This window comes from Apiospora kogelbergensis (assembly GCF_038363985.1).
Source record: "Apiospora kogelbergensis strain CBS 113332 chromosome Unknown utg000006l_segment0_segment0, whole genome shotgun sequence".
NCBI classification, from domain to species: Eukaryota; Fungi; Ascomycota; class Sordariomycetes; order Amphisphaeriales; family Apiosporaceae; genus Apiospora; species Apiospora kogelbergensis.
In genome coordinates this window covers 3,701,326-3,712,142 of record NW_027117423.1, presented here as the reverse complement: position 1 = coordinate 3,712,142, position 10,817 = coordinate 3,701,326, and the positions used below count along the sequence as shown (strand labels likewise).

At 53.5% G+C, this 10,817-nt stretch overlaps 3 protein-coding genes across 3 annotated transcripts; 2 read left to right on the top strand and 1 right to left on the bottom strand.

Moving 5' to 3' along the window:
- Window positions 1–1,114: 1,114 nt before the first annotated feature.
- On the bottom strand, window positions 1,115–3,133 carry PG998_010005 (Translation initiation factor eIF-2B subunit gamma; the record flags this gene model as incomplete). The annotated part of the gene is made up of 3 exons (XM_066876821.1): window positions 1,115–1,215; window positions 1,273–2,601; window positions 2,953–3,133. 3 exons carry the CDS (start codon window positions 3,131–3,133, stop codon window positions 1,115–1,117), a joined length of 1,611 nt encoding a protein of 536 aa, XP_066728977.1.
- Window positions 3,134–3,938: 805 nt separating this feature from the next.
- On the top strand, window positions 3,939–5,412 carry PG998_010004 (uncharacterized protein; the record flags this gene model as incomplete). Its single annotated transcript, XM_066876820.1, has 3 exons — window positions 3,939–4,685; window positions 4,743–4,942; window positions 4,998–5,412. 3 exons carry the CDS (start codon window positions 3,939–3,941, stop codon window positions 5,410–5,412), a joined length of 1,362 nt encoding a protein of 453 aa, XP_066728976.1.
- A 1,357-nt stretch (window positions 5,413–6,769) lies between these two features.
- On the top strand, window positions 6,770–9,730 carry PG998_010003 (Spt20 family-domain-containing protein; the record flags this gene model as incomplete). The annotated part of the gene is made up of 1 exon (XM_066876819.1): window positions 6,770–9,730. One exon carries the CDS (start codon window positions 6,770–6,772, stop codon window positions 9,728–9,730), a length of 2,961 nt encoding a protein of 986 aa, XP_066728975.1.
- Window positions 9,731–10,817: the final 1,087 nt, after the last annotated feature.

Here is a 10,817-nt window from a genome sequence, read left to right as displayed (position 1 = left end):
CGCCATCTCTTCTCCATCATCTGGCGGGCTGGTAGGAAGGGAGAGAGGGAGGACCCCGAGCGACAGCCGGACAAACAAGCAGACATAGAGATACGCACGCATCATGCTTGCTGCCGAACAACAACACCCCTCATCAACCAACGTCCATCCATGCCGTCAACCAATGTCACCAGGAATGGTGCGCGGACTTCTTGGTGGCTGATCCAAATGCCATTGTCAATTACCATGCCCTCTCTGCAAACCACTTCTGATACCCTAATGTCAATCCCTGCCCACCGCGTCTGAGCTTCGCAGTCGAAAACGACCGTGTGGGAGACTTGGGACATATCGAACAAGGGTTCTGATTGGTTGTGGACAGATCATGAGTGCATATCCTCATGCGGGTAATAAAGAAGGAAGTAACGGGGTATGTTTGCGTATGCCAAGTGTATCGTCTGAAAATACACACGTCTTTGCCATTCATGTATGTGCGTAGTTAGTAGATGTGACTTAAGTAATCATTGGGGGAAACGCCACCCATCCTTGACATGCAAGACCATCTGCGCGAGGAAAAAGCCAGCCAGGGCAAAGCAAGCTAGACAGGCTATGTCAACCGGGATCGGCCTACCATCGAGGACAGGAACAGGGGTGTACTTCGTCTAGAAAGCCGACAAAGGCTGGTTGATAGGGCGACTAGGCGACTGGCTGGCTACCTGGTTACGGTATGATTGGGCATAGATGGATGTGTCGCTAATGCAATGGCAAAATGCATTGGGCCATGTGCATCTGATCCAGCATGGGCTTGCAAATGCGAATGAGACAATAGTACTTCACCAATGTGACCGTCTCTAATCAAAACAGTCGCATTATTGATTTAACCGTCCCGAACTCTCGGATTTCCGACCTGACAACTGATCAGGGCATCATGATGGAGCAACGGTCTGCAGACCAAGGATGCGCTACAACGTCCTCATTGCCACTGCAAAATGACTGGTTATGCGGATCAAGCCAATAATTGTATGTGGCTGTTATGTGGGATGCTGAGTGGGCAATATGGCATGCTCAGGTGCTTGAATTTTACTAGGTTGGTTGGTTGGAATATGACCAGAGGCAGATCCTCGATAGTCATGGCGGACTAGGCAATCGCGACCTCGTCATCACCTAGGAATTCCTCCATTTCCTGTTCCGTCGCTTCCAAACCGTCGCTGCTCATCAGCTTGTTCTCCTTCTCCTCGGCTATTGTACGTTAGTAAGAAAATTCACGATTAAGGGGTCAGATAAGCATGCACTTACTCTTCGGCTCCACCAGGAGGTTTTCTTGTACCTCGCAGTCGGTTAGTGTAGAGCCTTCACCAATGTCACTGCGCTTGCCCAAGATGCACCGAGTGAGTTTGCAGCCCTTGCCAACCACGACTCCGTCCATAAGGAGACACTGGAAGAGCTTGGCCCCTTCTCTAATCTGGCAGTTCGCACCAATCACACATTCCTTGATCGATGTCTTCTCCTCCACCATGACATTATCGGCTATCAGCGTATCTTGTCTTGTGATGGTTGTCCGCGGCTTCACGCCCTCCGGGTACGCTACCTTTTTGGCATGCGCATAGACGGACGCCGCATCAAGGCCGACCTCTTCAATGGAGAGTAACTTCGCAAGCTGCAGCGAGACCGCTAAGAGTAGTTTGGCGTTATCAACACGGCGGATGAGCGGTACATCGGGCTTCGCGGATGGGTGGATGTAGGCTAACAAAGATGGCACATCTTCTTTTGACTTGGAAGAGACCAGAGACTTCCGATGATAGGTATTACGGGACGGTGAGGCTTCTGGCGATTGATCGTGTGTTGTTGGCGAAGGCGGCACACTATCGCCATGGTCGCGAGACTGGCCTTGGTCCTCCGATGGCTGACCTTGCGAGATCTTCTTGATCCCCAGCTTCTCGGCAAGCGCAGGTTGCCAGCCAGCTTTGGCCCACCATCCAATGACATCCTCTCCTATGCTTTCAAGGCGCGGGTTTGCTTGAACGAAGTCCATTGTCCACCGCGGAAGGATGTAGATGTGTGCATCCCGGTGGGTCGTGAGCACTCTGAGTTTGGGGTGTTTACGCAGTAGTCCATGCCGTACCGGAAAGCCGCCCTTTTCTTCAACCACATCTTTCATCGAGTCTTTTGGCATCGAGAGTGCCAGCTTCGAGAGGTGTGGTAGTAAAGAGTCTTTTGCTGAAGGCACAGTAGGTTGTGCGAGGGGTGCAGTTGCGATGAAATCCGTCTCTTCGCCCTTGATGGCCGTGGCGGTTTTGGTCTCGTACCATACACCTAATCCGCCACTGCCGCGAGGGAAATCTTCATCATCCATCAAGCCAGTGGCAGCCTTGACCATCCATGCTTGGAGGAGCCTGTCGCCGCCAAGCTCACACACCAGGTCACAAGGTAGCACCACGAAGTCCGAGGTAACTATTTCCCTGACCTCTGGTAGACGGAGTATCTCGGCAGTACCTGTGTTCTGGTCAAGACCCTCAGGAGCCAACAGGTCCGGTCGTGGGTGTGGTAGGCTTGTCAAGAACGGATTGGTCTTCAAAGCAGTATTGATAGCGTTTGAAGCAGATGGGGGACATATCAAGGTGATGTCTGTAAGTATCGTCAGCTACACAAATCTTGATTTCGTTAGGCGAGTATGAAAAGCAGAACTTCAGAGTGCGGGCGAGAACTAGCTGTATACACTGGCTGGCGATTTAGGAAGAAGGTGCAATGGCTGTTTGAAGCGGAATGGTATACCAGGTTCATACACTGAGCCATACGCATGTCGCACACGCTTTGCATTGCACTCCAATAAACCCAGAGTAAGTGGTGCAGCTCACACATGATCTTTTCTAAGGTATCACACGCAGGGGGAAATGGGGTGGTTTGATCAACCTCAAAGAATTGATGCCAAGTGCAAAGAGCAACGACACGGTCAGGGCAAAGAGGGATTGGCCTTACTTGTGATTCCAGTACGATAGCAGAAATCTATCGGATACCAGACCATAGGCCTGTTTGCGATGGGCAGCAACGCCTTGGGGTTCTCATCTGGGTTCGACGTGAACGTTGGGAACGAAGATCCGGGTCCGCACAGAATGAGAGCCTGTATGCCCGGCGACGGCATAGATACCGCGTGGGGCATCTTGGCCGTGGTCTATCACGAGTTCCTACACACAAGTAGCAAGTCGAATTTTGGTGGGGGGTTGAAGCGACTGCGGCGGATAAGAGCCGAAGATTCGTATGCGGGCAGAGGGCTTCTTGCTTGCAAATGCGACAAAACTTCAGTGGAAATAATTCCCAGGGAAAGATGGACAAGCTCGTGTGACGATTTAGCAAGTCCTGGCCTCGACGTTGGAAAGAACTGAGCGATCAATTGCCGATTCCCATGAGAAGAGTCATACAAAAAGTGACAGCCCACTACTGCTCGCAGTCATTCACAGAAGCACAGGCCATCTTTGGTGGGATGGACGTCAATTCTGCTCCGATTACAGCGAGGTCACATGATCAGTGCAGCTGCGCAAGGGCTTGGACCAATAAGAGCAGCCGAGTCCACTCAGTGCAATGCAGGTGCCTTATCGATTACAAGTAGTCCACTTCGGTTGGTCGGCCAGGCCGTTGCTCGCGTTGCCAGCTCACGGCCCAAGCTCCTCTTTTGTAGGCTTCCTCCTGCTCTAGCCGCCTAGGTGAGTTGAGGTGAGCCCCAGCCACCCCCGGGCCCCGGGGATTCCCTCCCTTACAATCGTCATTGCCCACCCAGCCTTGCCCAATCGCCAGCTCCCAGCCCATTCATTTTCGAAGTTCGGTGTCGGGCGCGGTTGCAGCACCCATATCTATGCATTTTGGCATCTGTTTGTCCAGTCGCTCGTGTGCTTTGACCTTGCTCGAAGCCAAAGCCTTGATAGGCATTGAACAATTGCGATGAGACCTGCTATCTAAAAGGAAACCATATGTCATCCTCATACGATTCCTCGCGATCCCGCAGGAGGGGCCCCTGGGGCCATTGGGTACCATTAGTCCTAACCGTGGCTGTCGCCACAGCCGGAGTCGCGGTTTGGGCATGGAGCCAACGATCGAATGAGGAAGAGGAAGAGGAGGAGCACACCGCCGGCGACCTCGATTACGAAAACGCCGACTACGGCGACAACCCAGCATATGGCGCCTCAGGCCCGACAAACTACGGCACCGCGGCCGACCCCTCCTCATCGGCCAGAGCCGCCGGCGGCACCACGTACGGCGTCACCGAAGCACGCGAAGAGGCCAACCTGAACGCGGGATGGGGGATGTCGGGGGCCTTGCGGCGGACCCCTAGTCCGCAGCAGTTCCTTACCAACGCTGGGAAGACGCTGGCTGCGGGCGCGGGGGCCGTGGGTGCTGCCATGGGGAGTGCATTGGCTGCCATACGCGAAGAAGACAAAACTGCATACGCAGACCATGAGACCTGGTCGCAGGAAGCGGAGTCGCGAAGGGAAAATCCAAGGGACAACCTAAAGGACGCCGAAAAGGACGCCCCAAGGGAAACCCCCGCTGAAACCCCGAGAGACAATCCAAGGGAGAACCTCAAGACCACCACAAGTGACGAACCGCCTAAGGTTACGCCTCGAGAGGCGGGCAAACGAAGGAAAACCGTGGCCGTGGTGGTCTCAGCCGACACAAACATTGATGATTTTGATGAAGACGGGTTCCACGAACATGCTGTAGGATGCCATCTCCCACAAACCAATACGAGTTCTTCCGTTAACGTACCGTGACAGTCCATTCTCTCGCATATACCTCGCAACACCGACTTTTCCAAGGTCAAGTTGTTTGTTCTGATCTATTCGCCCGGCCTCAAGGAAAATGCTTTAGAGGCCACGGCTGCAAGTAACCCACGGCCGCCTTCTTTGGATTCCTCGTTCTCGAATATTGGCCACGACCAGGTTCAAACACCCGGAGAGGAAATAAAGAGCCCCTCGTATGTCTTCACAGTGCATTCTTTTAACATAGTACTCCTGCTAACAACACCCAAGTTTCCCCATCCCGAAAGCTAACACCGACGGAGCTTTCAACGCGGTCTATTCGCAAGCCTTGGTACTTGTGGAGAAGGACTCGATGATTATGCCCTTCACTTCGCCTAATGGCCACGTTCACATTCTTCGACACCTACAGCCTGAGATTGTTTATCTTCAGGAGTCGCTCGCCGGCGACAACGGGGGTCATATCACTCAGCTCCAGACGTGGTTGCGACACGACGTGATTTTGATCGTTGGAGCCAACGGCGGCCATGGCGGACTGGCAGACAGCGAGTCCGGAATTGGCGAACCCGACGACAAGGAAGTGTGGTGGCAGCGAGAGGAACGCGTCGGTCGTGGCAGGGGAGTAGTAGTGGTGGACAGCGTCCGGGTCGGTGACGATTGGGAACGCCGTGTGCAAGGAAAAGAGTAGGCTATCACGATGGAAGGATGATTTTGGAACTCATGACAGGTTTAGGATATGTTAATTGTGCGTGTGATTTTGGCGACGTGTTATATATAGCTCAATACCACTGCATTTCTGCTTGATACCTCGTGCTGGCTTATGCTTGAGCTGCCCTGGTTGTTGTCTAGAGTCAGATCGCCATCTACCTATGTACTATTGCTATCTCTAGAGGGAACTCTCGTGAGGCGGTTCAGACTGCCTACTTACCGCACAATCGGGACATCATAATTGTACATTAGCACCGATATGCAGCCAACTTTGATAGTCTCTATGAGCTGACCTCGTTTCAATGTTTCTCTAAAATGCTTCCTGGACGTTATTAAATGAGAAGCGAGAACATGAGCCAGTTGGATTGGAGCGGAAGACGGACATCGGTAGTGCTAGAAATTCGTCAATTGTCAATTAGTTGGCTGCTGATCCTTGCCTCCATCGTGGAGCTTGGGGTAAGAGGGTGTTCGATTGCGGGGATCACGTGGAGATTCCAGATGGTGGATGGCTGTTCGAGTAGATTGTAAATCATCTATCGAAGTGTAGGTTTGCCCTGTGGTAAAAGCCCATGGGTGGGTTAGGTGTCTACATAGGTGTATGCTTACACGCGTTGTAGGCGGGTTTGTTAGGCGGCTACTTGCATTGGGGGTGGTGGTTTAGCGGGTTAGGTCCATGATTCCAGGTGCTGTGGTCTGTCTGCTGTAGGCTGTCACGCTCGCTGTGTGGTCCGTCCAGTCCTGGGGAGCGAACATGGTCCGTGCGCCAACATCGGAAGACGTCTCCCAGAAAATGAGGCTCAATTGTGGTTGTCCGTCTCAGCTCAGATTAAATAACTCCCATACAAAGCCAAACCCCACACAAAGGAAGGCCAACAACTGATATCCGAGACGGGCAATTTCGACACTCGACACTTCTAAGGCTTCCCGTCTTCTTCTTCGTCGCAAATTGCTGGGCATGCTCTCCTTGTACATTATCTAATACTCCCAGAACCCACCGCGCCGTCTTTTCCACGCACTCATCGACCCAGTTTCCGACCGACGTCACTCGCTACCGTACGCGACTTGCGACCCACCATCCATATATCGCCAACCTCATCTTGTTCATCACGCGAAACCCGTCCGCGACATCCTTGCGCCCATCAAAATAATACACACCAGCTACTTGACTCTCTCCGGTGTTGATGGTTCAGCTCGCGAGACGGTGACAATCTCGTCTCCGAACATCGCCCACTGGGCGCGCTTCCCACCCTCCTGTCATCTTCGACGACAGGCAGCAGAACCTTGCGCAACCACCTACGCGCATCTCTATTACGAGATTTGCAGAGTGAGCCGCAGCCATGGCTCCGGTCGTGGCTGCTCCTCCCACGCCTGTACCAGCACATATGCCGAATAAGGTCAAGCGACCCTCGGGCATACAGACCAATGGCGCCATATCAGCTCGATCTTCACCCTCTCAATCCCCTTCCATGTCAGCCAAGAAACCACCTAATGCTGCTGCGAATGGCAAGCAGCAACCCATCACACACGCCAGCTCTGCCTCACATTCCGTAGCTATAAACGGCGTCAACGGCAACATGGCGAATCGCCCGAACGTGAATCGCCCGAGGCGCGATACGAACACACACAACCAAAAGAAGCCCAGCCTCAGATCAGCTAGCCAGGCCCTGGACAGCGCAGGGCCTCACAACAACGAGCCACGTCCGGCAGTCATCACAGACAAATACATTCTTTCCAAATTCGCGGGGCAGCCGCCTTCACTCATTGTACACTTGCACCCCACGCATTTCCGCTTCGACCAGCAAGACGGCATCTTCCCGTACAAGTCACCCATGCGGGTGTTCTTGGAGCACATCCGTACTCGGACCTTACCTCACGATCTATTGGGCTATTTCATTGAGTCAGGCGTCCCCTTCTACGAGGGATGCTTAATAGTTCAGGTACACGACCACAAGTCAGCAGCGCAGGCCAAAGAAAGTAATACGCAACCGTCCTCGAAAGCCAACAAAACTGCTCCTTTCTCCGTACATAACTACAACACATTCATCACGCCCTCGCCATATGTCCCCTACCCAAAGGATGAGGCGAATGGGGCCGATGGCGCTGCGGCGGCGGCCGGAGACACCAAGGGCACCGCCGCGGATGCCGCCGAGAAGGAAAATATGCCAGCACCAGCTTTGCCAGATGGGCAGAAGAGCAGCAAAGGTCCCCAGAAGGCAAAGATCATTACAGTTGTTCTGCACCCAACGCCTCACAGCTTGCAGACTGATCTCATGATCAAAGCTTCGACGCCGGCTGATAGCAAAGCCGATGGCATGGTCCCGCCGCCAACTCCTATAGCAGCCATGCCGCCAACACCGACGACTGCGTCTGCTAAGCCGCCGCCATCCAAAAAGCTGAAAAGAGAAAAGATGGAGCTGGATGCTGGCAGTATCCAAGCGGCCGAGGGCCAGATTCTGCTTGCAACTGGAGGACCTCTGTATCTGGAACCTACCAAGAATGCCCAAGAGACAATATCTCTCCTCGAGCAATTGGCGGACGACAGGCATTCTGATCCACAGCCACTGCCCAAGGGCAGGAAACGTACAGTGGCCGAAAGAGCCGCCGACGAGGCTCTGGCCGCCGATCATGAGAAGTACATGCTGACCTTAGACGAACGTCTATCCTCTAATGCTGGTGGTGCCCAAGGCGGCAGTGAAAGCGCCAATGGCAGTGGACAAGCCGGCGGTGCTACCTTCGAGCCTCGTTTCGAACGTTTTAAGGTCATTGAAGACATTAAGAGAGCTCATGCCGAAAAGAAGGAGCAAGAGAAGCTGCACCAGGCTGAGCAGGAACGCAAGCTGAATGAGCAACGCAAGCAACAGCAGGAACAACAACGACTGCAGGAAGCCGAGAAGACGCGACGGGATCAAGAGGCTGCCCGGGTACAGGCCCGACAGCAGGCCGAGGCTCGCCGAGTCCAACAAGAACAGGCTGCTGCTGCGCGAGCACAAGCCCAGCAGCAGGCCCAACAGCAGGCCCAGCAACAAGCAGCGGCGGCGGCAGCTCAACAACAGGCACAGGCCCAAGCACAGGCCCAAGCGCAGGCACAGGCACAGGCACAGGCTGCAGCAGCACAGTCTCCCCCGGCCATGCAACCCCAGCTGTCGCAAGCATCGCATAGCCATCCTCCCCCGAGCCCCATGCCAGGCGGTCTACAGCAACACCGATTTCAAAATGTTTCTCAACCACCGGTCTCATCTCCGGTTGTCCGTCAAGGCACGCCCCAGAATATGTCATCTCCTATGGTGGGCAATGTACCTATGCAGCAAACCAACTCGGGCATGGGCGGCAGTCCACCAAGGCCGTCGTCGGTGGTGCAGAACCATGGGCCCATGTCCGTCCCCATGTCTGCAGGCATGTCTGCCAGAGGTAGCCAGCAGAGCCATCCGGGCGGCACACCCAGAATGCCGAACACCCCGATGAACCGACCGATGGCCACTCCCAGGATGACCCAAGCTAGTCCGCCTCCGGGCATGATGGCATCCAACTCCCAGTCGGGCCAGAATATGGGTATGAATGGCCAAAACATGGCTCATATGCAGAACTCTATTATGGCGGCCCAGCTTGCGGCCCAGCAACAGCGACAGCAGATCGCGGCTCGGCAGCAAATGGCTGCTATGCAGATGAACGGGCAGAATCCCCAACAACAAATGCAGCAGCAAATACAGCAGCAATTCCAACAGCAGCTCCAACAGCAGCGCGCTCAATTACAGCAGCAAATGTTTAATCTACAGCAAAATGGCATGTTGACGCCGCAGGCACAGCAACAATTGACGCAGGGCTTCCAGCAACGGGTGGCGCAATTGCAGCAGCAGCAGATGCAGATGCAGAATTCCCTGAACAACCAGCAACAGATGGGCAACATGAACAATTTCGCTAACACGAATGGCATGAGCCCACCACAAATGGCGGCCATGCACCAGATGCAGCAAAATCAGCAGCAACAGCTGATGCGAGCGCAGCAACAACAGCAGCAGCAGCAGCAGCAACTCCCCCCACAGGTGCAGCAAAAGCAAAACCAGATCTTCCAGCATAACATACAACTTCTTGCTCAGCAATTTGGCAGCGCGCAGGCGATACCTCCGGAGATGGTGGTCAAGGCTCGTAGAGACGCCAGCGTTAAGGCTCGTGAGATGTTTATGCAAGCCCAGGCTCAGATGCGTAACCAGCAACAGCTACATTTGATGCAGCAACAGCAACAGCAGCAGCAGCAGCAGCAGCAGCAGAACATGGGCGGTAACATGATGCAAGGGATGTAAATATTGGAGACGAGGAAGAGAGACGCATTGTTTTCTTAAAGCATTTTGGTGGTGTCATACTGTACATTCGGAAAGAAAGGGGGCGGCTTTCTTTATCATTTTCTCATACACGCATCTGGCGCCAACGGATGCAACGACACTTTTCCCGTATACCCCAAATTATCGCCAGGGAGGAGTTACAGGTTCTTATTTTTACCCCTTTTCCTTTTCTTACTGGTATTAACGTGAGGCAAAAGGAGAGGGACGGGGTTGTTCTCAACTGACTGGTTTCCCAAAATGCATGGTTTTTTGATTGTTTTCCGCTATCCTTCCATGGCAACACTCCTCGGAGGCGAAATGAGTTCAGGATGGACGAGCCCCTTAACCCCAAGAAGCGCAGAGTTGTAGAATACTTTATCCGGCGTTGTATTCTAGCTACAGACGAAGACGAGAATCAGACACCTAATGACCATGATATCTCTCTCAATTGACGTTTACCAGAAACACGATCATGAGCGCGAAGATCCTACCTAAACTTGCCAAGTGAAGCGTTATTCCCCGCCACTACTTGTTGGTTCCAGATGCTGCAGGTCGCGGAGGCCTGGAAGTCGCCGTCCCTACTGGCCCAGATGCGCCCTGGGTATTTGTCGCCGTCAATGGACTGGACTGGTGCCAAATACCGCCGCTGCAGGGAGGAACAGATCAATCTTGTCAATAATGATCAGACTGGTGAGTTATCCGTTGTTTGTTCAGTTTTTCAAACCAATAAGCTATCTACCAACTATGATATTTCTTGTTGCTTCCCGTCTCGCGCGGTGTGACAAGAGTCTTGGCGAATCATATATCGCGATGAGTTACACAGCCTGGAGCTATGCTTGCGGGCCTGTGGGAGGCCGACCACATTTGCAGCCCAGTATTTACACTTATGTGTCTTGCCGCAGTCCAACCACCTAATGCCCGTTTGAGGGGAATTGACCATGAGCACGATGCAGATAACTCAGTATATGAGGGGTGGTAGTGGGACGCATCTCTGTCGTTTCAACTTGGACCAGCATCGCCTTCTTTCTACCACTGCGAATACAGACAGCGTTGCATTATCAACCCATCT